This window comes from Natrix helvetica (genome assembly GCF_964273705.1).
Source record: "Natrix helvetica genome assembly, chromosome: 2".
In the NCBI taxonomy this organism is placed as follows: domain Eukaryota; kingdom Metazoa; phylum Chordata; class Lepidosauria; order Squamata; family Natricidae; genus Natrix; species Natrix helvetica.
Window position 1 is genome coordinate 71,046,122 of NC_138552.1, and position 26,861 is coordinate 71,072,982.

At 43.5% G+C, this 26,861-nt stretch overlaps 1 protein-coding gene across 7 annotated transcripts; it reads right to left on the bottom strand.

Moving 5' to 3' along the window:
• GCNT1 (glucosaminyl (N-acetyl) transferase 1) lies at window positions 1–26,207 on the bottom strand. 7 transcript variants are annotated; one of them, XM_081941925.1, is made up of 2 exons: window positions 26,111–26,207; window positions 1–3,858 (listed from the first exon to the last, which is right to left on the bottom strand). In XM_081941925.1, the coding sequence occupies exon 2, from the start codon at window positions 3,780–3,782 to the stop codon at window positions 2,475–2,477; it is 1,308 nt and encodes a 435-aa protein (XP_081798051.1). In that variant the 5' UTR covers window positions 3,783–3,858; window positions 26,111–26,207; the 3' UTR covers window positions 1–2,474. The 7 variants fall into 7 exon arrangements, with proteins under 7 accessions (XP_081798051.1, XP_081798048.1, XP_081798053.1 ...); XM_081941922.1 differs by lacking the exon at window positions 26,111–26,207 and adding an exon at window positions 25,184–25,481; XM_081941927.1 differs by lacking the exon at window positions 26,111–26,207 and adding an exon at window positions 25,017–25,037.
• Window positions 26,208–26,861: the final 654 nt, after the last annotated feature.

The window sequence follows — 26,861 nt, forward strand, 5'->3', positions numbered from 1 at the left end:
TATTATTTATTAAATGTTTTGGTAACTGTATTTGAGCATTACAACATAGAATTGGTCAACTGAATGCTGATGTAGCTAACAAAAATCCATTCACTTATAATCAGTGAATTGTAATTAATAATCAGTTATTATCAGATGAGATCTTCGGTAGTGCGAAACAGCAAACAAAATTAAAATAAATTACCACATACAATGATTTATTGCACGTACATGGACATTTTTGGAAGACATCCATTCTTCTTAACTGAAGTATGAAGTACCATTATATTTAAGAATTTACCAAGTCAGAGAATTCATTCACATGCTAAATGAATCCAACATGTGAGATAACCCAATCAATGTCTTGCTGAATCTTGAAGATAAGTCAGGACCCATTGCCATGGTCCAGTCGCATAGCTAAACTATGGTTTTCAGTAATGTTTTGGGATCATGCCAAGCAAGATGTCTGAACATAAGCCTCTCTTAACAGCTACTGGAAACTCCAAATCAAGAGAGAGTAGGGCTAAGATCATCCGGTAGGGAAGATGAAGTTGGAAAAAAACGTCCATGGACAAAAAGATGAAGGAAAGAACATAAGATTCTACTACAGTAACCTGCAGCAAAAATATTTAAAGTAGGGTGACTTAAGGAAAGTCATGAGCATTGTGGGATAAATCCTACAGCAGCATTTCCCAACCTTAGCAAATTTAAGATATGTGGACTTCAAATCCCAGATTTTCCATGGCTCACTGGGGAATTCTGGGAGTTGAAGTTCACATATCTTAAAATTATCAAGGTTGAGAAACATTGATCTACAGAAACTCATTTTACCTGTAGTCAGATGACTAGACTCAAAAGAGTAAAGTGGGCAGTAGGTCCAAAGTGGAGTGAACAGGCACTCTTGGTAAATAACCCTTAAGAAACTTTGTCCCCACATATTATCTATGCAATATAATTGAAATTGCATGTTTTTCAATCATCCTGATGGCAAATTTTTAAATAATTGTTCATCCTGCTTGGTTGATCGATGGGCCAGGTAGGATTTTGTCCTCTTTTAAAAACATTTTCACTTTTGTCTACAACGTTGCCTACCCGACTGTAAGGCTACAATGGGGATGACCAATAAATAAATAAATAAATAAAATCGTCAGCCCTGGTCACCAATGCTGGCCAAGAAAACCTGATGAGCTTTCCCTTGATGTCCACAAGAACCCAACTCAACTTGAAGGAGACTTTGTCTCCTTTTTTAAAATTAACACCTAAGAAATAAAACATGTCAAAACCCAGTAGTATAGAAATATAATTTGACATAATATATTGCAGCCGGCAGATAGAATTCTATCCAGGGCAGTTTTAATTATGGGCTATTTTGGAACACTGGGATATTCAGCAGGAAACTGAAGTCCTATTTTGTACCTCATGCCATCTCCATAAATTCCAAGCCAGCATTGGGAAACACACCAAGAAAAGAAAAAATTCTAGCTGTAAACAGAAGCAGCACTTATTATGCCTGTTCTAGATCTTGCTTGCTCTGCTGCTTAGATTTATTAAGAACTGAAATATGTTAACTCCTCCCCTTTTGAAGAGTTGTATGCAGTGAGCATAAAAGCAAGGCTTAAAAAGAACACATTTTTTTTTCAATTTGGAAGATTAAAAAATTTCCAGTAGTAAAACTAATGGTAGGAACTATCATGAATTAACAATTCTACTGATTTGTTTTGTTGTCCCGTTATGGAATAGTGACAAATGGTCTGGCAAGCAGCAAACATAAATGCCATCACGTTATATTAAAAAAAAAAAAAACACGAACAGGCATACATTTTATTTCCCTGAGAATATTTTAACTAGGAGGCTTCTGTTGACAAAACTTCTATAAAAAACTGAATACAGTCTATCTGAAAAATTAAGCTTAGAAAAAAAACAACTTCCATGTGTTTTGCGTATATATGTAAATATTGCTGGCACAGTTTAAAAGTGTGTGTGTGTGTGTGTGTGTGTAGAATTCCGTAATTTGACTATAGAGACATAAATATACTTCTAATTATTGTTTCATAATCGCATAAATTTCCCTTAATCTGAGATCTTTTCCACCAGGGCTACTTTTAGTTGTCTCCTTACTGTCCTCAAAATAGTCCATTTTCCACTAAGGAAAGTAGTCTTAGTGGCTACACAAACTAAGGATCAAAATTATTTGATTTCTAATAGAATTCTTTAAAAGATACAGAGGAGAGGTGAACAGAGTGTAAGTCTTTCAGCTGTAAACTGGAGGATCTTGTTTCATGCCTAAAATCCTGTGGCCTTTTGCAAGAGAATTTTTGTAATAGAACTATTTTAGAAAAAAAAAACAATTAAGAAAGCTCAGGGGATACAATCAGCTAGATAATCACCCTACAAGCTTTGTTTAAAAACAAAAAAAGGAGTATTGTATTTTCCATCTCTTTTCTGCCAATTTAATCAAATGAGAAAGATGTGTACCATAAAAAGAACACTGCACGTTAACGTCTGCGTTGTTGTAGCATTTTGTCTCGTAAATGCTCTTCCAGACATTGAATTGCAAAAGGATCAACGTCAGTATCAAACTTGTTGGCAAAGAAATGATGTTTCCGTAACATCCAGCTCAAGTCTCCGACTCCAAAGACACATACAGAACGGACGTGAACTCCATTGCAAGGTGGGTAAGGAGCACCCTTGGATACATCCCCCTCAAAGTAATGCCACTTCACAAACCGGGCAACGGCATTCATATCGGAAACATCGTATTTGTCACTGGCAGAGACTGCACCAGGAACTTCAGGGATTCGCTGAATTGTAGCCCATAAGTATTCATCAGGACTGTACGTGTCTTTAGCCCATTCTATAAAAGCAAGAATTTTGCTGTTCTCTAATACATATTCCACAAATTTCCTATTAACAACAAAATAGGCACTTCCAGAGAAAATGGGTGTGTTGAGAGGAGGATGCTGTTTGTCTATCCCCATATTTTTTACCTTGCCATCAACTACTTCATGATGTTTCTTCCACCTCATCTCTTTGTTTGAAGGCATTTTTTCCGTTTCTAAACTATTTTCACCGTTGAGGGCTTTCAACTTCTCCACAATCTCTTGATTGGTCTTGATTGGGAAATCCATGCCACAGAGATTGATCAAGTACTTCCAGCTCACATTCCTTCTGTAGAGGTCCTTCATGCAGTTGAGGTCAGCTTGTACCCGGCTCCATGAGGCATACACTACACTTTCCAACTGGCTGGCAATGAAGACATTGTGAAAACATGATGCAATCCCTTTTACCGCTGCCAAGAAAGACTCCGGGGACTTCTTGTCAACATGAATGCAGTAATAATTTTGAGGAGCGTATATGGTTCTCAGAAGTCCCTCAAGCATATTAATTTTATGGTAAGCCACTATTGAATACGCAATGGGAAATTCTGCTTCTACTTGGCTGAGAGGTTCCATAATATATTTCCGCCTCTTAATGAAGGAGGCACAATCAACTGTCATGTTGATATAGTCATTTGGAGTCATTTTGGGGGCTCTCCTAAAGGAGACTGTTAACAGCTCAAGCTTTACTTTTTCAATTTCCTCTGTGTCACCCTCTAGTATCTTGGAACAGTTTACTGTATTAGGGTGTTCACTAGTCAATTCCAAATGCTCATAATCTTGGTAGGTTGGTTTCTGGTGAATTGTAATATAAGAGAAGATTCCAACTGTACAAACTAACACCCAAAGAGGCTTAAACCGTAGGATACCACAGTGACGAAGTTTCCTCCTTAGCATTTCAGACAACATTTGGAACCTTTCAGACATTTAAGGGATTTTCTCTGTACACATGATTAAGTTCCAGTCGTGCGCAGTTCTCTTCACATTTCTCTTTCATAAGTTCCTATAAATGAAAAGGAAGATAAAAGTCAGGGAGAACCACCTCTTTTGTTTATAATTTGCTGTAAATTTATCTTATCATTTAGTTGAAAGAAGACATAGAAGTAACAATAGCACTTACATACTGTTCTGTAGAGTTTTACAGCACTCTAAGCTGTTTACAATGTCCGCATACAGTCTTCAACAATATGGGTCCTTGTTTTTTACCAACCTCAGAAGATATCCTTTATAACATATACTAGACACACTAATGCTTGATCATTAACATTTAACCATATACCTAGTTATGGTATCAGTGGCGTAGCGTGGGGGGTGCAGGGGGGGCCGGCCGCACCGGGCGCACCATCTGAGAGGGGCGCGCTCGCACTCGCGGAAGCGCTCGTCTGCCTACACCTGCGGCTCGTAGCTCTCACGGTACTGCCCGCTCCTCCGCCGCCGGTTCGGCAGGAGGAAGGCGGGGTGTCCAGCAGTCTGAAAATGGGGCGGGGACAGCGCCTTAAAGACACCGCCAGCGCCTCCCTACGCCAGACATTTGCCCCTTGTCGGTCCTTCGTGGCCGCTCTTGGCCTTCCCCCCTCTCCCCCCCCCCCGACGGACCTCCTGCGCCTTTAAGGCGATTGCAGAGCTGCTACTTTTGGGGCCAACTTAGATCTGCTGGGGGGGGTTGGGCTGAAATCCGCTCGGTAGAGCTTTGCCCTCCCGTTCACGCAGCTCTTCGAAGAATAGAAGTCGTGCCAGGGTGAAACATGTCTGTCCCGGCTGACCTTTTTCTCTGATACTAACATAATTTGGGTTCCGCTAAATGTTTGTGTGGGACATCAAAAGTCTCTTGCATCCCTCAAGTAATCTGGAAGAAACCAAAGTGGGCGAACATATTTATGCAGCTGTGTAAAACAGGTGGTGGTTTGCTTACTTGTGGCTTGTAAATCAAGATGTGCATTTAAGTCACACGTTATGTGTGAGTGGAGACAGGTCGGGCTTAGCGAAATAATTAGGAGTAAGCAAACTATGGATTTACCTGGGGGGGGGGTGAAATCTGTTTGCATGAAAAGCCATAGTTGGCTTAGCTGTGGTTTGTTGACTAAATTGCATTCATACAAATTCATGCCTAATTAAAGAATAAGACGTGTGCAATCTGTGGATTCAGGAGTAAAGTAGTATGATTCTAATAAAAGAGAAATATTTGTACCTCAGGGTTGATATGAGGGGTCCTTGGTGCTCCCTGAAGTTGCTTGCGTTTCATTACCCAAGCTAGGTAACATCAGTGCTAGTGACGCCACACTCCTTACTAGCACTGATGATGTTACCTAGTTTGGGTAATGAAACCTCTGCAAGAAAACAAGCAAGCTCAAAGAGCACCAAAGACCCCTCATAATATGATTCTTCTGCAAGCAGGCATGTTTGACCAATCTTGGCAATCCAGTTTCTGTTCTTGGGAATTTAAATCAATAGTAAGCAAAATAAAGTGTTTGGACATTAGGATGGTCTTGTGAAAGTCTCTGTGTTTGGGAGTACATAAAACACAGCTGCCATTGAGTAATATAATCCTAAAGTTGCAGACACAATAACTGGAGCATATTAAATTCCCTTGCATTTATTTCTGCTGTTATTTTCTGAACCTGTCTAAATCCTTCTTAGTGTGATGCTCTAAATTGTACACAATAATTCAGCATGCGATTTGGCCAACACAGAATGAAAGGGAACACTTCCTTCCTGTGATTTGAAAAGTATACAAATTGTGCTTGCCTTTTTTGCAGCCACATTGCAACATTCACTCATATATTGTATGCAATTATTTTATCTTTTCAAAATGCTTGCATGTTCTATTACCAAGACATCACCATGTCCTCCATCCTATACCTGTAGATTTGATTTATGATTTCTAAGGGAAGAAATGTGCATTTGATTCTGTTAAATATCATTACGTTATCTTCAGGAAGAAAGTATTCAAGCAAGGAATATAATTATGTAATTATACAAAATACTAGATAATTGCAATAGAAAATACCTAACTTTGATGACTAAAAAGCAGAGGCTGACATCTTAATTAGATGCAATACTCTTAAATAATAAATTCTTCCTAGCCAAGTGCAAGGTAGAATGTAGGAAATGACTAAAGAGATTCAAATTAAGCACTCTCTGTTAATTGTGACTGTATACAGAACTCCTTCAAAGGTCATTATGAAAATATTAACAAATATCTATACCTAGTGAGACAGACTGAAGTCCTTGACTTACAACAGTTCATTTAGTGACTGTTTGACGTTACAACATCACTTTAAAAAGTGACTTATGACCATTTTTCACACTTACGACTGTTGCAATATCCTCACGGTCACATGATCAAAATTCAGATGCTTGGCAACTGACTCGTGTTTATGACTTGCAGTATTGTGGGATCATGTGATCCCCTTTTACGACCTTCTGACAAGCAAAGTCAATGTGGAATCCAGATTCACTTAACAACCGTGCTGCTACAGTGATTCACTTAACAATTGTGGCAAGAAACTGGCCGCAATTTCTTAACATAGGACAAAACTCACTTAACAAATGTCTCACTTAGCAACATAAATTTTGGGCTCAATTGTGGTTGTAAGTCAAGGACTATCTGTAATACTTATAAAAGGTAAAGGTTATGTCTGATTCTAGGGGCCAGTGCTCATCTCCCTTTCTTAGCCGAGCGAGCCATCATTGTCCAAAGATGCTTCTGTGGCAGTGGCGTAGCGTGGGGGGTGCAGGGGGCCCCGGCCGCATTGAAAGGAGGCACGCTGGTCATTCTGCATTGAAAGGGGGCACGCTGGTCTCTCTGCATTGAAAGGGGGCATGCTGGTCTCTCTGCATTGAAAGGGGGCATGCTGGTCATTCCGCATTGAAAGGGGGCACGCTGGTCATTCTGCATTGAAAGGGGGCACGCTGGACACTTAGCAGGGCATAGGCAGAATCACTAAACTCAATAAAGTGTTTGAAAATAAACTTGTATTTAGATGCATTTTACTTTAATTACATCAGTATTTTCATAACAAACAATACATGTGCTTAGGGGTAAGGGTTTCTTTAACTAATCTAGTGGAAGAGACTCGAGTGCTAAAATCCACGGGTTAGGGGGCGCAAATTACTTGCCTTGCCCCGGGTGCTGATAACCCACGCTACGCCACTGTATGGTATGTATACTGACAGATGGACATAAATTCAAACCTGTATTTAAGCTTCTTATTCATAACTTTGATTTACATCTGCATACCTGGTATCCCCTTTAAGAGTAAAAAAAAGTAGTAAGCAAAGGAAACTGAAGGTGGAAGACAATAGAAAAAGAAGGGGAACATACTGTATTTTTCAGAGATTAAGACACACCAGAGTATAAGACGCACCAAGATTTTGAAGAGGCAAATTTAAAAAAAAAGTTTTTGCACTCTGCAAACCTCCCAAAAATGGCCCATTTTTCATGAAAACGGCCCCGCCCCCTTTTTAAAGGGCATGAATAGACTTTAGGAGGCTTGTAGAGTGCTTCTGGGGGGGAAATGAGCAAAAAAGGGCCCGGTTTACGCAAAAAAAGAGGGCCCGTTTCTTTTTTTTAAAAGGGCATGAATAGCCTTTAGGAGGCTTGTAGAGTGCTCCTGGGGCCTGGGTAAATTGAGCAAAAAATGGCCCATTTTTTGCTCATTTCTGCTCTCCCCAGACCCTAGGAGCACTCTGAAAGCCTCCTAAAGGCTATGCATGGCCATTTTGGTGAAAGGGGGGGGGGGTTGGGGGGACAAAAAATGGTGTATTCAGTGTATAAGAAGCACCCAGATTTTCAGCCTCTTTTTTGAGGCGGAAAAGGTGTGTCTTATACTCCGAAAAATACGGTATCTAAAATCAGTATACATTCACAAGTCAGCCAGTGGTGAAATTCAATTTTTTTTACTCTGGTTCTGTGGGTGTGGATTGATGGGCATGGCAGGGGAAGGATACTGCAAAATCTCCATTCCCACCCCACTCCAGGGGAAGGATACTGCAAAATCCTCATTCCCTCCCCACTCTGGGGCAAGCCAGAGGTGGTATTTGCTGGTTCGCTGAACTACTCAAAATTTTCGCTACCAGTTCTCCAGAACCTGCTAAATTTCACCCCTGAATTCAGCATACCTCTCTATACCTATCAAAGCCTGCAAACCATCCTTGCTTCCATCGTATCTGTACAATTTCATGTATTTCCTTTTTCTCCCTTTAAATTCTTTTTTTGAGGAGCACCAACTCCTTCCAAATACATCCATGGACCATCACTCTTTTGTGTGAAAACTTTACATGTAAATTTTTGTTCTAAAATATAAATAAAGGTAAAGGTTCCCTTCGCACATATGTGCTAGTTGTTCCTGAGTCTAGGGGGCGGTGCTTATCTTCGTTTCAAAGCCGAAGAGCCAGCACTGTCCGAAGATGTCTCCGTGGTCATGTGGCCGGCATGACTAAATGCTGAAGGTGCATGGAACGCTGTTACTTTCCCACCAAAGGTGGTTCCTATTTTTCTACTTGCATTTTTACATGCTTTCGAACTGCTAGGTTGGTAGAAGCTGCGACAAGTAATGGGAGCTCACTCCGTTACACGGTGTTAGGAATTCGAACACATCGGCTGAATTGCTGATCTTTCTGATCGACAAGCTCAATGTCTTAGCTACTGAGCCACCGCGTCCCTCTATTTTTTAAATATAAATATTTGAGGACAAAAATTGTCTATCAGATTTTAGCAGCGAGAAAAAGACCCACCCTGAGCAGAAAGCCTAATGTGATAATGATAATGCAAAAATAATATATAAAATAGCAATAAGACTTCAGCACTCTCTAAGCAGTTTACAAAGTCAGCTTATTTTATCAACCTCGGAAGGATGGAAAGCTGAGTCAACAACGTGAATCGACGCAAATTGAACTGCTGGCAGTCAGCAGAATTAGCTTGCAATACTGCATTCTAACCACTGCACCACCACAGCTCCTATATGTCTCATTTCTGTTTCCATCCAAACATTATAAAGTTATAAATTGGCCCCACATTACCTTAAAGCTCTGGAAAAGGCATTATAATTATATGTGCTTAATTGGTATGTCCTGTATTAAATGGAATAGCCATAGAGGAGTAATGGATAGGATCAGAGACGCAATGTGTTGAGAATGGGGATTCATTTTTCTCTCTCCCTGTATTATAATCATAATAAAACTACTGCTAAACCAAAATAGCAATTCCTTCCTGGAATCAGTTACACAAGATGGTTTTGTGGAGATAGGAGATTCTGCAATTGTGAAACTACATTTTAGCACATTTCTCCAAACAGAGCACTTTTTTCTCCTATAAATTAGATAAACATGGTGGATTCTTAAGCCAGGAGATTTTTTTTCAGCAGGCAGACTTTCACAAAGGCTCCCTTTTACACTAGGTTTGCAGGCTATATTTTTACATGTCACAGTAAAAAGCTTACAGAGTGTAAGCCACAGTAGCAACATTCACACATAATGGCGAAGTCACAAGTAACCCAAGCCTGCTCTCATAAGACTAGTAGTCATGTACTAAGATATCAAGATGGAAATATAAAGACTGATTTTAAAAAGTATTTGTAAAACCTACCCTCTTCTATTAAATGAAAATAATGACCAATCCACCTCCCAGGTCTGATGAAAAAACTAAGAGGAAAGATTGGATTCAGAGAAGAAACCCAGCAGATCTTAAAACTGGTTAACAGCCCTCTTTGAAAAATCCTGTCAAATTGACCTAAAGCTATGAAAAATATATATGAAATAAAGTGAGGCACTCAGTTTTACACCTTTAAATATTACCCTAGAATACTAGAAAATGTTAGAAAACTGTTATTGCCAGTCGGCTTTATTGAATATATTTATCTAAAATACAGAGGATTTGGTAAACAATTGGTCCTAACAATATCTACTTGCATTTTTAAGGATGTCCCACAGCACTATTCCAATAAAAGGGTTGGACAAAAGCAGATTAGCTTCCAGCGTTTTCCCCTAACTTGGATAAATTGTTGCCTATAAATTCTGGGGATCGTATCACTACCGGATGAGCACCAGGTTAGGAAATACTGTAGATGACTAAGAAGCTAGCTTAACTGCTATGTCTCATAAAAAAAGAGATATGAAATAAAAGAACAGCATTCCTCGGATATGAAACACTGTTTTTAATGAATTACTTAGCAAGGACAATAGATTGACAACGTCCGGTTATATAAAGCAGAAATATTAATGCCACAATTAATCATAATCACAGGTACATTCTGTGACACTATACTGAACTTGAAGATATCAAATGAAGTTTGGGAAAGGAAAATAGAGTGCTATCTCTCAAAAGGTAGTTTTAAACAGAATAGTGCTCAAAACATCCCTTACGTATAAATAATCCCTAATCTGTATAAGTAGCATCTTCCCCCTATTATAAACCAGAAGTGATTCATAATAGTTCTCTTCTATAATGCCTTATTCTTATAACCCTGGTTAAGAACTACCAAAACTAGAATGCTGAGTGCTGAAGTTCCACTCCTTATATAATCTTTCAAATGGCATCAATCTCTCCGCAGCATTCAGCGGTAATGATTCTAGGAAGAAAGCCTAAAAGTCACATACAAATAGATCATGGTCATGTGATCAAAATTCGGACTCTTAGCAACTGTCTCATATTTACAACAGTTAACAGTGTCCTGGGTCATGCCATCACCTTTTGCAACCTTCTAATAAGCAAAGACAATGGGGAAGCCAGAACCCCTTACTAACTGTGTTACTAATTTAATAACTGTAGTAATTCACTTCACAGCTGTGGCAAGAACAGTTGTAAAATTGGGGAAAAACTCACTTAACAACTTTCTTGCCGAACAAGAGAAATTATGAGCTCACTTATGGTCATAAGTCAAGAACTACCTGTATACAGTGCTGAAAGTATCGGCTTTCACACCTGTGGACCCCTGAATTACCTTTTGTCTTGTCTCAGGTAGAAGCTAATACAGCTTTTCTCCTGAAGATGTTCATGGGGATGTGACATCTCAGCAAGGAAACTACATTGTTCAAACATTGTTGGCAGGTGTTAAGCATCATTCATTAATAATACCTGTATGAAATGTTTAATGAAATTTCCTACCACCTGTAACAAACTAGAGCAGTACCACCTGGAAATTCTGTCCCTTTCAAGACACATGGTCTAAACAGATCTTCAGTATATATAGGATTGTGGTCAAGACACTCTCAATTTATGCATATATGAATTTAACTTTACCCAATTTCAATAAAAGCCATCACATTTTATTATCATCATTCATAATTTATTTAAGAAACTTGTTCATAAAATGCAAGTAACATCAGATCTTTAATCCACTGAATAACTAGCTCATGTTTAAAAAAAACCACCTCTTAAACATTATACAGATAGTCCTTGACTTACGATCAAAACTGAGCCCAAACTTTCTGTGCTATGACACATGACCCCGAGACACTTGCAACCATCATAAATATGAGCCAGTTGCCAAGTGTCTGAATTTTGATCCCCTGACCCTGGGATGCTGCAACCGTATAAGTGAAAAACTCGTAAGTCAGTTCACTAAATGAACTGTTGTAAGTCGAAAATTACCTCTACATCCACAGGGCTACAAAGTCAATTTACAGGGCTTACATAATCATTTTTCACCAGATCCAAGGATATTCCCCATGTCATTAAATGCAAATGGAAGCCCTTCATTGCTCAATAGATGTGTGGAACTTGGGAAAAGTCCCATAAATATTCATTGCAACAAGTGCTTTTCTTACTTCCTATAATTTTTCTGTTCTCTAGTGTTAGGAATTAAGTCTCCCTAAGCTTGAAACATACCTACCTTTCAAGCCATCAATTGCAGACCTGTGGCACATAGCTTGTCTTGTTCTGCTGAGCCATTTCTTACTTTACCCCTTCCAACTGTTGGCTGATATCTATCAGCAGATTATTCCTGGTGGCATGTGTCTCTTGATAATTTTTTTAAAAGTTCTATACTTTAGAAGTAAAAAGAAGAGTCACCTTTTGTGCACTATGTTTGTGATAATACTTTTCTGATTCTTTTTTCCTCCAAGAATGGCTGAAGGAAAAAAAAGCTACTGCCGTACAGGAAATAAACTAAAACTATCATCTATTAGAAGCTTTTCTTCCTTTTTCATTTTCCACTTAGAATTTATCCTGAATTTGTAATAGAAAGAAAGATAGAATTCCCTTTACACAATCCAATTTATTATAATGGGGAGGGGGGGGGAATCCTTTGACTTTGAAAACAGATAATTTTGTTAGGTAGTGCACTCCTTGTTCTCTACAGGCTATCATACTATGATTCCCCATCCCCCCAATACACCCAACAAAGAGCTTACCCTGGGAAAAGTGCTCTAGAGAATTCCTGCAAACAAGCCTGTGTGTACATGAGGCAAGACACGGCACAGATTGGATGGCTTTGTGAACACTGCTATGCATTCATTCCAGGGTCAATCTGGAGGATAGATCTCGCATAAAAAATTGTAAAACAATACAGGGAGCTTCTTCAAAAGGTAGTGTTTCAAAGGCATGCTTGTTCATCCTAAAAGCCTTAGGGTGGGGGATCACAGTCATAAATTATGTACCGAAGTCACAGATCCCCCCTCTGAGACTTTCCATGTTGGCAGCCTTCAAAGCTCTCTTCCCTCTGGGAGCAATCCACTCTTGAGCAGGATTACTCTGCAACTCTCCATTCTCGCCTGTGGAACTTATCTGACACCCACACCAAAAATCCCATTGAAGCACATGCCAGGTGCTCAGCTGGACTGAGATAACAATCAAGGCTTCCACTGACACCACATTATTACGGAAACTTAACTCACTTTTGACCATCCTGCAATGGCAGGATAATTACTTCTTATAAGCTGAAAAAAGAGAAGAGAATTTTAGCGGAAACAAGTCTGCCAAAAACTACAGGAAAGAAAGGCAGAACACCAAAACAAAAAACAGAGAAGGCAATTGTGCTGCAGCACAACAGTACCTTTTGTTCACAGAAACCTTGAAGCCTGTTACCTACAGCCTTATTTAGGAGACCTGTTTGGAACAGCACAGAGTCCAAATGGGTAACTCATACACCTTCTTTTAAAAAGAAACAAAACCTCCCTACCTCTCCTTTTCCCGTTACACAACTATTCTTTTCACAACAACTTAGAAAAAGAGGCATATCGCCAGAAAACACTAGACTGCTTACTTGCAGCTACATCACAGGCAAGCATTCAGACAATCATAGTTTAGGTCTAGGAACTTGGAGAGATGCCAGGTTTCCGAGGTCTGGAGGAGATTCAGCAAAAACAAGGACCTTTCTGAGAAGTCTAAAACTATTTTTGAATAGATGTCAAGATCCAGGTGCACTGTGTCTTTCAAGAGCACATCTTCCATGGGAGGCAAAGTAATTGTGTAATGATAGTACCAGGCATTACCCTTCCTAGAATTTGCAGGTTTATCAAGGCTCTTCTAAACAGTTGGCATCTGATCTCCCTAGTGCAACTCTCTCAATACTAGCATCACTTCTTAATGCAGAAAGATTTATACTTTTAACACACATACCTTCCTTACGAATCAAGTTAATAAAAATAAGTGGATAATAAAGAGATAATATTTCAAGCAACTTTTAGCAGAAATGCAACAATTAATTTGGTTTTTAAAAAAAATGAATGATATTGTACATATCATTGACTTGTTGTTCATTCACTAAGTTGTGTATAACTCTTTGCAACCCCATGGACCTTATAGCATGCCAGGCCCCGCCATTCTACACTGTCTCTCAGAGTTAATACTCCCAGTATCCTTGACTGGTAAGTTGGTTAAAAAAAAACTCCTTCAAAATGTTTGAAAGTATCATAATAGTGTCCCAATACAGAAAAAATATCTCAACTAAATCTGAAAAGACCCTAAATTATTATGTAGATGAGGTTAATTTATAAAGTGACAAGTAGATATATTTATCAGTTAACTTTGAAGTCTAGATCTATACGTAACATACCCTTGCGTTACATGGTCAGTGATGAGAAATTAGCCACAAAACCCAAAAGTGCATTACATTATTCTACCAATTTCAGAAAAACATGCTCAAGTTTTCAAGTTACATATTCTCATAACACCAGAGAAGCTGCTACTTTTGAAGAAGTTACAGTGGAAAACTGTTTTAAATAGAAAGCTTAGTCAATTCTTGAGAAACTCTCTCTCCTCTCTCTCTCTGTCTCTGTCTGTCTCTCTGTCTCTCTGTCTCTATCTATCTATCTATCTATCTATCTATCTATCTATCTATCTATCTATATATATTGTATACAGTACTCTACCTATTTCATAAATAGACACAAGAAAGCATCTGTTAAAAGCTGGAGCTCTTCTATTATATCCCAAGTAGAATCATTGATAAGAAGCAACTCAACAACTTAAAAAAGAAATTCTGTTTCTCTGGTGCAAATTCGTTGAGAAATATGTTCTACCAGACTGAGTTAAAGACTTTGGTCACTTTTTGATGCTAGAATTTAGCAACTAACCTGACTTACAAAGACTTGGACATCACTGAAAGTGAGTAGTAATCACCTTCTGCCCATTCTGCTTTAATGAGTATTGCACTGAATATTGCATTGAACATTAATTGGTCTTAAGTGCAAGTACCAGTTAATATGAATAATCCATTCATGTGCCTTAGGAGTCGGCAATGTAATTTTCAAAGGTGGGGACACAACATTTGCAAATCCCTAGATGGCTGCTGTGGAATCCTCAGTGTATGTGTGTGTGTGTATTTCTACGTGAATGACTTCAAAAATCTGATGAGATTTCAGATGACAATGCTTAAAATAAAAGATATGGGCGCGAGGGGGAATCTGCATACGACCACATAACATTGCCTGTCCTCTGAAAAAAGAAAATTAGCTGGCAAAACATTAACCTCTTGGGCATGAAAATTGCTTGTTTTTCTCAAAAAAACCCATAACTGGCAAAACATTAACCTCTTGGGCTCAAAAAGAACATGCTTAGACATTGCTGGTAACACCAATACCAGGAGTTGAAGTTATAATATAGGACGTATAGAAGTTATAATATAGGCTGTATAGAAAACAAGCATAATAAGATTCATTCAAAAAGCAGGTCTCTGAACTTTGTTGAAGCTCTTTCCTTAATCTCCATTGCTAACTTCTATGTTGTCAGCCTGTATACATAGAAGTCCTAGGTATCTCTTCTTCCTCCAAAAATCATCTCATTTGCATTACAGAACATAGATATGGGAGATAGAGTAACAGAGTTGGAAAGGACCTTGGGAGTCATCTAGTCCAACCCCGTGCTGGAGCAAGAGTCTATACCAGTTTTTAAAAGCCTCCACAAACTCTGAAGACAAGCCGTTCTACTGGTTGATTCTTCTCAGTGTTTCAAAATTTCTCCTTGGTTGCTTTTCTCCTTGTTTAGTTTCAAGCCATTGGTTCTTGTTTCGCCTTCTGGGGCTTTGGAAAATAGATTGACTCTCCTCCTTTGTGACAGCCTCTCAAATATTGGAACACTGTTAGCGTGTGTGTGTATATGTATATGTATATATGCATATGATTAGTTCTAGGGAAGAAATAATAAATAGCGGTAGGACCATCAAAGGGAGACGGGAAAAAATAGAAATAGAGAAAAAAGACAACTAGCCAGAGTGATATACCAGGTAGTTGGTCTAGGATCAGGGAGACCAAATCAAGAGTATCCTTAGCTACACAACATCACTTTTGGGCCAATTGTTCTCTCTCAACTCAACTTAACTCACAACACTGCTGTTGTAGGAATGGAAACACAGAGATGATGGGAAATCAATCACATAATAAATTGAATTAGCCTAATCCAAAAGCCATGAAAAAATGTATAAACTGTATAAAATTTCTTTAAACCTGTTCAACAGACAAGATAGAGAAAAAAGAAAATCAAAATTAAGAGTAGCTGATTTTCAAGCTGTAGAGTCTGTGTTTAATCAGTTTTCAGACTGAATATGGATGGAGCCATTTAAATGAGCTACCAGATGCAATGATGGTTTCAAGTTCCATCTAGGATTATCTTAAAGAATGTTAGGGTAAAGGAAAAAAAGTTTTAAAAGATGGTACTGATCATAACACAAATCTTGCAGAAATCAAGTGTAATATTATACATTGGCCAGTCTCCTGTCAGAAAAGAAACCCAAAGTAAGAAAACCAATTATTTGTAACAAAAGGGACTCTTTAATAGTTCAGCCACCTGTAACCTTCTATTACTAATTTTAAAAAGGATCCATTTGAACAGAAGAGCCTCAAAAAGAGACACTGGTGTACAGCTGCAACATATTGTTCCAGTGTTTGAACATGAAAGATGATACGCTGTTTAACCAGTTGTAAAACCTTCCTTTTTACCTTATGTGCAGAGTTGGATCAAAAGAACGAATGCTGAAAATTTTGTTTTATTTTTTGTAAACAAATAGGAGCTTGGATTCATTAAGGACTAACAGAAACAGAACATGTTCCTTTAGAACATTATTTTTACTGCTGGACTTGGAAAATTATTTTAGTAGAAATTCAACCAGTTTTTACTCTGCTCTACATCTTTGCTCTATTTATGGGACAAGTAAGATTCTGGACAAAATGTAGCACTTGTGATTATCATCAACCAACCTAGTATTTGTGGACATAATTTTAGATTAAAGAAGGCAATTTCAGATGATTTCTGAATTATATACTCTGCCTATTCAGTAGCTGCTTTAATTTAAGTATTCTTGCAGGAGAAGAAAGTTGCCTTAAGCTAGGAGTTCTCTCTGGATTTTAAAAGCAAACATTAAATATAATCAGTTGACAGATTTATTTATTAAATTTGTATGCCAGCCATCTCACTACTAAGCGACTCTGGGATACCATAGACCCGAGTTGCATTCTAAGCATGTCCCCATAAAATTCTATTATTATCAAAATTATTTGCCACCTATTCGAAAGTTCAAGGCAATTCTGAGTGGCAAACAAATAAATACAGCCATCTCACAGTAAACACATATAGAAAGTGTTAAGTTGGCACAAAAGGCGAGCAGAGTCGTGAGGAGAATTAACAAGGCTTTATTGAATACAACACACTCAACTTATTTACAGGAGAGAAGCAAGCAGGGTTCGTCTGACAGCTATTTATATGAAGCTGTCAGACGAACCAGCCAATCCACAGGCCGGAGTTTCCCCGCTCTCAGCCAGGTGGCGTCTTAGCCAATCAGACGCGACCTGGCTGTTGCTAGTGCAGATGCCGACTGTCAGGGGGAATTCCCTGACGTCATCTGCATGGACACAATACTCCTTCCCCCCCAGTGAGTGCGCATGTGCAGACGACGCACATACGTACTCACGCAAATAGGCTGGGCGGCGCCGGACCCGCCCAGAACGCCTCAGTTCGACAGGAGGCGCCGGAGAAGGTGGTGCTCGTCGAAGCTCCTCCCGCAAGGGAGTGGAGCTCCGGGCGCCATCTTGGAGGCCCACCACGGAAGGAGAACTACAAGGATCAGGTAGGCAGGGCCGAGGGGGCGCGGCCGAAGGCGGGCTTGAGCAGGGAACATCAGGGTAGGCTTGGCCTGACTCGGGGAAGGCCAACGGAAAACCGGGAGGAATTCGCCTAATGGGCGGCACACCCCCAACTATGGACAGCCGGGAGGCGGCGTCCGAGGCCGGAACGGCCCAGGGCAGCTGGACTGGGTCAACTGTGACTGGTGGAAGGGCACCAGGAATCGATGTGTTGGTGGGCTCAGGTGGAGTGACGTCGACGGTCGACCCTGCAGGGTTGTTGTCGCTGTTGAACGGTAGGCGGCGCCTCAATTGATCCAGGTGCCGCCGCCATTCGGTCCCATCATGTAGCTGGACCCTGTAAGAACAGGGGCCGGTTATGGCGGTGATGGTGGCAGGCACCCACCTAACCGCCCCTGAGAAGGCCTGAGCCCACACGGAATCGCCCACTGCGAAGGAACGGGGAGGGGGCCCCAGGTTGCCAGGCTGTTCATTTGAATAGAGCGGGTGCAACCTATCCAAAGTGATCCGCAGGCGCCGGCCCATCAGCAGCTCGGCTGGAGACTTCCCGGACAGGGGGCAAGGAGTGGCATGCTGTACCAAAAGGTAAGCAGCCACCCTTGATGGCCAGTCTGCCCCATCCATCCTGCTCAACGCCTCCTTGGCCGAGCGGACCGCCCGTTCCGCCCGGCCATTACTAGCTGGATGGTATGGGGCGACCGGGGCATGGCGGATGCCCTGAGAGGCCAGGAATAACTGGAAAGCGGTGGACGCAAATTGAGGCCCGTTATCAGAGACAATGACGTCCGGCAAGCCGTGGGTGGCGAAAAGCCTAATCATTTCTCTGATCGAGGCCTCGGCTGTTGTGGATCTCATGAGAATGAGCTCCACCCAGCGCGAATAGGCGTCTACCACCACCATGAAGACCTGGCCTCTGAAGGGGCCCGCGAAATCTACGTGAAGGCGGGACCAAGGCCCACGGGGCAATTCCCATTCCCGCGGAGCGGCCGCCGGTGGCGCCGGTCGGGAAAGTTGGCAGGGGGAGTAGCCGGCCACCCAAGCGGCTATCTCGTCGTCAATGCGAGGCCACCAGACATAGCTGCGCGCCAGGCCTTTCATGTGCACTATGCCCGGGTGGCCCTCATGAAGGCGAGATAGCACCTGGTGGCGCAGGCTGGGTGGAATGACCACCCTGCCACCCCACAGGAGGCACCCACTGTGAAGTGACAGCTCCAACTGCCTGGCCTTGAAGGGGCGAAGGTGCTCTGGCACCGGTCCCTCAGGCCAGCCCCTTTGGACCCAAAGCATGACCTGGGACAGGTCAGGGTCAGCCCTAGATTTTGTGGCCACCTCTCCGGAAGAAAGGGGCAGAGCCAAATCCGCTATGGCCAAAACCGACAGGCAAGGCACTGTCGGAGGGTCTGCAACGGGAAGGGGGCAACGGCTTAGGGCATCAGCGTGCCCTATGTGCTTGCCCGGACGGTAGAGCAGAGTGTAGCTGTAAGCAGCTAGGAACTCTGTCCACCGAGTCATGCGAGGTGACAGGATGGGAGGGGTCGGCTTGTTACCAGCCAAAAGCCCAAGGAGTGGCTTATGGTCGGTGAACAAAGTAAAGTGCCGCCCATAGAGGTAATCGTGAAACCTCTTAATCCCTGACACTGCAGCCAGAGCCTCCTTGTCGATCTGGCTGTAGTTGCGTTCCGCAGAAGTCAGTGTCCGGGAATAAAAAGCTATGGGGGCCTCCGAGCCATTGGGCAGCACATGGCTCAGGACCGCCCCCAAACCCACGGGGGAGGCGTCACAAGCAAGAGTCAAAGGCAGCTTGTCTGAATATTGGACGAGGACTGCCTCTGACGTCAGCATGTCTTTGACAGCTGCGAACGCATGCGCTTCGCGGCTGCCCCAGCGCCAGGCTGCCGATCGGTCGAGTAACCGATGCAGCGGCTCGGCTAGTGACGCCTTATGCGGCAAAAATGGCGCGTAAAAGTTTAGCAAGCCAAGGAACGCCTGCAGCTCCGTCTTGGAGGCAGGCGTGGGGGCGTTCCTGATGGCTGCTACTTTGGAAGGGGTGGGGTGAATTCCTTGGGCATCAATAGTGAAGCCCAGGAAATCCACCCGGGGCACAGCAAACGAGCATTTGCTGCGTTTCAATTTTAAACCCGCGCCCCTGAAACGCTCGAGGACCTTCACCAGTACTTCGATGAGGCCCGATCGGCTGCTAGCGGCGATCAGGACGTCATCGAAATACGGAACCACGCCCGGGAGCCCATGGAGCAAACGCTCCATAAGGCTCTGGAAGATCCCCGGGGCTACGGAAACGCCGAATTGCAAGCGGCGGCAACGGAAAGCTCCATGGTGGGTGACGATGGTCTGCGCGGCCGCCGCCTCGTCATCCACCGGGAGCTGCTGGTAGGCCTGCGCCATATCCAGTTTCGCAAAAATGCAGCCTTGTCCCAAAGAGTGGAGCAAGTGCTGCACTAACGGAACTGGATAGGGGTTCGCCTGGAGGGCAAGGTTAATGGTGGATTTAAAGTCAGCGCAGAGGCGAATGGAACCATCCGCCTTAACTGGGATGACCAAAGGGGTCTCCCACTTGGAGTAATCCACAGGCTCCAAGACTCCCTGCACGACGAGCTTGTCCAGCTCCGCATCAACCTTTGCCCTTAAGGCGAAAGGCACCCTATGGGCCTTCAGCCTAATGGGGGCAACCTGGGGATCTAGATTCAAGGAAATGGGAGTTCCCTTGTACGCCTCCAGCTGCCCATCAAACACATCAGAGAACCTTGCAAGTACGTCGGCCACGTCAGGAGGCGTGGCCATCACTTGCCTTACCCCGTGCACTGACAGGCCTAGTGCCGGGAACCAGTCAAGGCCCAGGAGGGCTGGCAAAGGCTTTTCCACTACCAAAAGGGGAAGGCACCCCGAAAAGTCCCCATACTCCACCCGCACCAGGTGACAACCCAGGGTAGGAATCAGAGTCCCCTGGTAGTCCCGTAGGGTTGCGTCTGGGGAGGAGAGCTGGGTCTTGGAGATGCCTGGGCAGAGGCGGGAGAACTCTGCCCACGACAGGAGTGATCGGGAAGACCCCGAGTCCACCTCCATGGTGCAGGGGGAGCCTTCAATGAGGAGCGACGCCTTGATGCACTCCGCACCTGCACCAGTGTGGAAGGCCAACTCTGCGGGGCTGGCGTGTTGATCAGCGTCCACGGCGTAGCAGCCTCTGCGCAAAGGCTGCTGCTGCTGCTGCTGTCATCCAGAACGGCTCCCGGGTCGCGGCTTGGCGGCGGCTGCGGTCGAGACGTCATCTGGGCGCTGAGGCAAGGGAAACTGCGCTCTGCAGACCTGGGCTAAATGTCCTTTCTTAAGGCAGCGGCGGCATACCGCAGCCTTAAAGGGGCAACCAGAGCGGTCATGGTTGCCTCCACAGCCCAGGCAAGCGGTCACGGCTTCTCGGGCTCGCTGAGGGGCGCGTCTTCTTGAGGACTGGCCTATACGAGCCACCGCTCCCTCCTCAGGGTAGTCGATTGGCAGAGGGACCAACTCGTCCAACAGGCAAGTGCGGCCTGGCGGAGGCGGCAGGTTGAACATCTCCGCCATGGACTCGTCGGAGAGTTCGGCCGCCCTTGCCTGTTCAATGGCCCCGGTGAGCGTGATGTCCGCTTGGGACAGAAGCCGCCGGCGTAGGCGCAAGTCTTTGACGCCGCTGACAAACTGCTCTGTGAGGTTGCGGTCCAGATCGGCGAACTCGCACCTCATCGCCACTGTGCGAAGTGACTGGAGGAACTGGCTCACAGATTCCTCCGGCTTCTGCACGCAGCGTCTGAAAGCGTAATGCCTCGCCACCCAGGATGGGGTAGGGGCATAGTGGCGCTGTAGACGCTCCGTTAAGTTGGCCCAGTCCAGTGAGTGGACTGGCTGAGGAGCTGCTAGTGAGCGTGCGGCGCTGAACATCGGCGTGCCGCAACAGCTCAGAAAGAAACTACACTTCTCGTCGTCCGGCACATCGCGTCGGCCGTTGGCGATCAGGTAGCACTCGAAGCGCTCCAGGAACGCTTCCCAGGTCTCGCCGTCGCAGCCAAAGGGGACGAAAGTTGGCATCGCCGACATGGTCTCCTCAGAGTTCAAAAGTTAGGCAGGAACGGAAAACTGGTCGCCAGGACAATTGTGCCGAGGTGGAACGTTCGGTGGGTTAGCGGCAGCCAGATCCCATCCTCGTCGCCAGTGTTAAGTTGGCACAAAAGGCGAGCAGAGTCGTGAGGAGAATTAACAAGGCTTTATTGAATACAACACACTCAACTTATTTACAGGAGAGAAGCAAGCAGGGTTCGTCTGACAGCTATTTATATGAAGCTGTCAGACGAACCAGCCAATCCACAGGCCGGAGTTTCCCCGTTCTCAGCCAGGTGGCGTCTTAGCCAATCAGACGCGACCTGGCTGTTGCTAGTGCAGATGCCGACTGTCAGGGGAAATTCCCTGACGTCATCTGCATGGACACAATAGAAAGGATTACAAGCTAATAAAAGAACACAAATGGAAACTAAAGACATAATTTGATTTTTCACACCCAAGTTTTAATCCTAAAATTACATTAAGCAAGCTTTTAAGGGACACACCAAGAGATATGCTGTAGATGCGTAGAAATCCTTCAACATTGTGCTGCCTGACAAATACACAGCACAAAGTGCCAGTGATGGAACGTAAGTGTGAAGTGACATAACAGCAGGGATTCTGCTTGGGGAAATAAAACTGCATGGAACTCACAGTCCTTCCCCGTAGATTCTATTCCTAACTCTTAGGTTTTTTTCCCCCCAAGGGTAAAATTTAATTTAAGGAGACATTTTGATGTTGCTATTCTCAAACAAGTGGGAATAAAAAAAGTTGTGACAATAATCCCTTCCTAAAGATTCAGACTTTAATTTTATACTTCTGTATGCTACAGCACTTGTCAAAGCTATAAAGCTCTTTTTGGGTCATTGTCTTGATGGTGTTCAGCAGCCTGCTTCCATTTCAGTTTTATGTCTCTCTCTCTTTGAAATGCAGCACTGCTTCTCTAGAGTCAGATCCAGAAGAAAAGATTTTCCTGGGGCTCTTACTCTTATTAAATGAATGTCCCTCTCCCAAGATTCCATCTTTAAAAGTTTCAGAATATCCTCACTTTGTTTCCATACCCCTTCATGTTTATATCATTATTCAGGTTATGTTTAATAAATTCACCAAATATTTTTATATATCTGGAGAAGAGCTAGATGTAGTAGACCACATATACCTTGGCCAATGGATCTCAATGGAAGATGATGCAATATGGGAAATTGAATGTTGTATTAATTGTGGTTGGCTGGCATTTGACAAGCATAATTTTCAAGAACAACTTCCCTCTATACTGGCATAATTACAACTGTCCCTCCTGGCCAATGTATTAACTGGTTATTTTAGGGGTATTGTTTTTAACTTATTGTATGTGTTTTAGGGGTTCAAAATCCTATATTTATATATATTGCTTTGTACAGTTCTTTTAATTCCATTTTTAACCTCCTCCATTCTAACTGTACATATTCAATTTTATTGTATTTTGATATATTTGGCATGGACTGTACACCGCCCCGAGTCCCTTTCTGGGAGAGGGGGCGGTCTAGAAGCATGAATAATAAATAAATAAATAAATAAATAAATAAATAAAATATACCTGAAAAGTTTTCGATCACTCTGTGCTACCTGTTCTAACATATGCCGGTGAAACATGGACGCTAACCTCCCAATCGATATAAAAGATATGGATGGTGCAAAAAGCCATGGAAAGATACATGGTCAACATTACAAGACAAGATAGAAAGATTTTTACATGGATTAGAGAACAAATGAAAATATAGGACATCATCAAGACAGTAAAAGAACTGAAATAGAAATAGGCTAGTCACATAGCAAGAATAACTGATGGCAGGTGGACCAAGGCAGTCATAGAATGGATCCCACTTGGTAAAAAGTGCCTACTAAAACAAGATGTATCAACCACATCAGCGGGTATTGCAAAAGAAAGCTCAAAACAGTATTACACAGAGTAGGTCTTTATCCTGCAGTGGATAGATAATGGCTAAAATGATACTGATGATGACTCAACACCAGCATTCCTTTCCACTCAAGGCAGGAAAACTCAGACTCATGGAGGCCACACTGGATCCATGCTGCTTGTTATGTCCTAGCCACGACAGTCAAGCACAGTACCGCAACTTGTTTTTTTCTCTCTGCTGGTGCTCTCAGCACCACAGCTTTGCCAGTCAGATGCCCACAACATGTACTTGCCTGCTGCCACTCCATTAAGTCTATCTCTCCTACTAAGGTCTTGACCCAAAGCAAGACTGCCCTAGCCTCTTCCCATAATTATCTGCAGCCAATTATGCCATGTCTAGTTAGAACCAATTTACCAGATCAACACTTTTATTGTTCTTATTGCTGATGATCTGGTTACCAACTTTACATGTTTCAAAGCTCACTTTAAGCTAGTAGGCTCAATGTAGATCAGTGTTGCTTGCAGTGGTGGTGGTGGGGAGTGAGCTTCTTGAGTGGTGGCTGCAGGCTTACAAAGGATGTACTGGTGTAAAAATGAAACTCTGAAACCTGCCAGAGCTGATAGCCAGATTACCACCAACAGGAAGTTTGCACCGCTGCTTTATGAATTTATTCTCCCATCTATTGAAACTCCAGATGAGCATCTCACAATGACACCTTTGCATTTTGTTTCTGCCCTTGCGCAACTGGCTCCTTCACAATTATCCTGGATAACGCAAAGCATCCTTTTGTGCACCTGAGAAAGTTCACTTTGGTCCCTGGATTACATTTGTTAGCCTTTCAAGAGTGCTAGGGAACTACTTCTTCTTTTTTTAATTTAAACCCTCTTCAACCGAGTGGGCTGAAAGGTTGCTTCCTCCCAGTTGTAAAACTCCCATTCTGCGTCCCTTTCTGCTGAAGGTTACAGTTAAGACTGTGATTTTCCACCCGACTATATTTCTCCACATGCGGAATGGAAAACGCCCAGAAACCACCACTTTTGGAGCCAAGGCCTCGCTCGCTCTTTCGAAAGAACCACCTGTCCCCAATGTTGATAAATGGCGCTCCTCCTCCCTTCCACCCTTCAGCCCAAGGGCGGAGAAGAAAAAGTGAGATGGAGAAGACTTCCCAGCCACTTCGGAGTTTTGCGCGCCGCCAATTCTCTCTCTCTCTTTTTTTTTTTTTGGGGGGGGGGGTCCTTCCGAGGAAAATTCGGGCAGGAAAATGGACTTCGAGGTAGGCTTTTATTAAGGACCCGCTTTACCGTTTTTCCTCTTGTTAATAAAACAACATTTACAAAGGCCGTCATTAATACATCCCGTCGGTTCGTAGTATTTCCTCCCCCCACCCAATAAGTAAACCGGTTGTAGATACTAGACCTAAGAAGAAGGTAAATTTGGAAGGGGGGATTTCCTCTGAGTTATAAAGATACTCCTAAATCGAGAAAACCAGCATGCAAGCTACTTTTCAATATCGGAAGGGGAAAAAAAAAAACTACCGCAAGCCCCCGGGTTCTTTTTCTTTTTAAACGCGAAGTAACTCGTTGCACTTGGGCCCCGGGCAAAGTTCCTCCAGGCTGAGATGGCGATTGGTCTCCCTCGGCGCGCTTTCAGAATCGCAACCTACTCTAAAAGCGCGGCGGCTGGGGATCGGGAGCGCGCTTCTTGGGAGTCCTCGAAAAGGAAAGAGAAAACCAAGCCTGCCCCAGAGGGGGGGGGGGAAACCCGGTAAGGAACGAGGGGAAACCGAGGCGCACCCAATTGGGAAGAGAAGAAAGCAAGCGCACGCCCTACCTGCCAGAGGATCGGAGGGAAGCGGCAGCCGTCGAGCTGCACGAGAGGAAAACCCGAAGAGAGGCGGGGACCTCAGCTGTTTCCCGTCCCTTGCACGGCCCCTTCCCTCCTAGCCCCTCCCCGGCGCCCACTTCTCTTCGTATCCCGGCCGGGACAGTCGGCGTGCCACCGTTGTGTAGGAGCCGGGAGTTTCCTGCCCCGTTGCGGGTTTTCTTTTAATGGGGTAGAGATCACCTGAAAGGAGGGAGGGGGGGCGCACTGCTCCGCTTCTTTTTAAACTGCAAGCTACTCACCCATACGCACTTTGCCTCCCCCCCCCCTCCTCAGCTCTTCTGACTCATCCCGCCTTATCTATTCGGAATTTAATCAGAATGAAGGCTGAAATTGTACAGGAGTGTGTGAGGGAGGGCGCGGGGCAAAGCAGATCACATGGGACCGTCTGCCAGCCGACTTAATCAATCGTGGTTAAACAAGCCACGATAAAGCGTGGGGCGCCAATCTACGGGTTTTCCTCCCCGTGAATCGATCCACGGCCTCCCTCTGATCTAACTGCCTGCGGGATGGGGTTTTCTTGCCTATTTGGTGCCCTTGCAGGTCTACCCCACATTTACCAACTCAAGGGAAAGTGGGCACAGAGTTTGCCCTTCAGTCCTGCACCAGAGACTGAACTTAAGAAAGAGGAGGGGGAGTCTTTGAAAATTGATCATTTTCTTTCATGTAAGTGAAGCATATTCGCTGGTATGTGTGCAGGTGTCAGTCCCTGTGGTTGCAGAAACCAACTAAGAGGAACAGGAGATGGAACAGGAGATCCCTGCAGGAGATGAAAGAGCATGCATGAACAGAAGAGGTTTGAGCTTGAGAACAGGCTGCCTCTCACAGAGGATAACAGGCTTACCCTCAAATGGTAGAAAAAGAGCGGATACTTACTGGCCAACATTTAAAGCAGAGATGTGGAACTATGATCCTTTGATGACTTGTGAACTGCAACTCCCAGAATTCCTGAGCCAGCCAGAGCAGCATCTATTTTCCCCACCAACGATATTGGACTAGCTGGCCTATGGGATATCCATCCCCAGCAACCCTCAACTTCTCCACCTGGATGGAGATGGATGATAAATGGATGATATTCATTTAGAGATGTCCAATTCTTGATGATTCTATCTTCTAGCCGTATTTTCCCACATCTTGCACTACTTGAGTTTTTCTATGTTGTGGCTAGTGTCAGCCTTGATCATGTCCAGCCACCATGTTCTTTGATGGGCTGGTTTCCTTTTACCACTAACTCGTGCTAGCATCATTGCTCTTGACATGACTAAGGTAGGTAAGATGCGGCTTCATGATTTTGCCTTCTAGTGACATATCTGGTGTTATGCATTCCAGTACTGCTTGCTGGTTACCTTTGCTGCCCAAGGAATATGCAGGAGCTTCTCTAGAATAAGAATTGTGGTCTGAACAACAAAAGACCAAACTCATGACCACTTGCAAGAAAGGGAAACATCGAAATAGTAATTTGACAGTGAAGAGATAGAACACAGGTGGAAACATTCACTTTGCAAGAATCACAGATAGCTCAAAGGGGTGTATGCAGCACAGAAATAAAACGTTGAATTGCTCTGGGTCACACAGCAATGATGAGCATAAGCCAAATATGGAAAAGAAAGAACATCAGCCTAGAAAC

Excerpts from the sequence above, each read along its gene's own strand:
- GCNT1 (XM_081941925.1), bottom strand. The coding sequence starts at position 3,782 with ATGTCTGAAAGGTTCCAAATGTTGTCTGAAATGCTAAGGAGGAAACTT.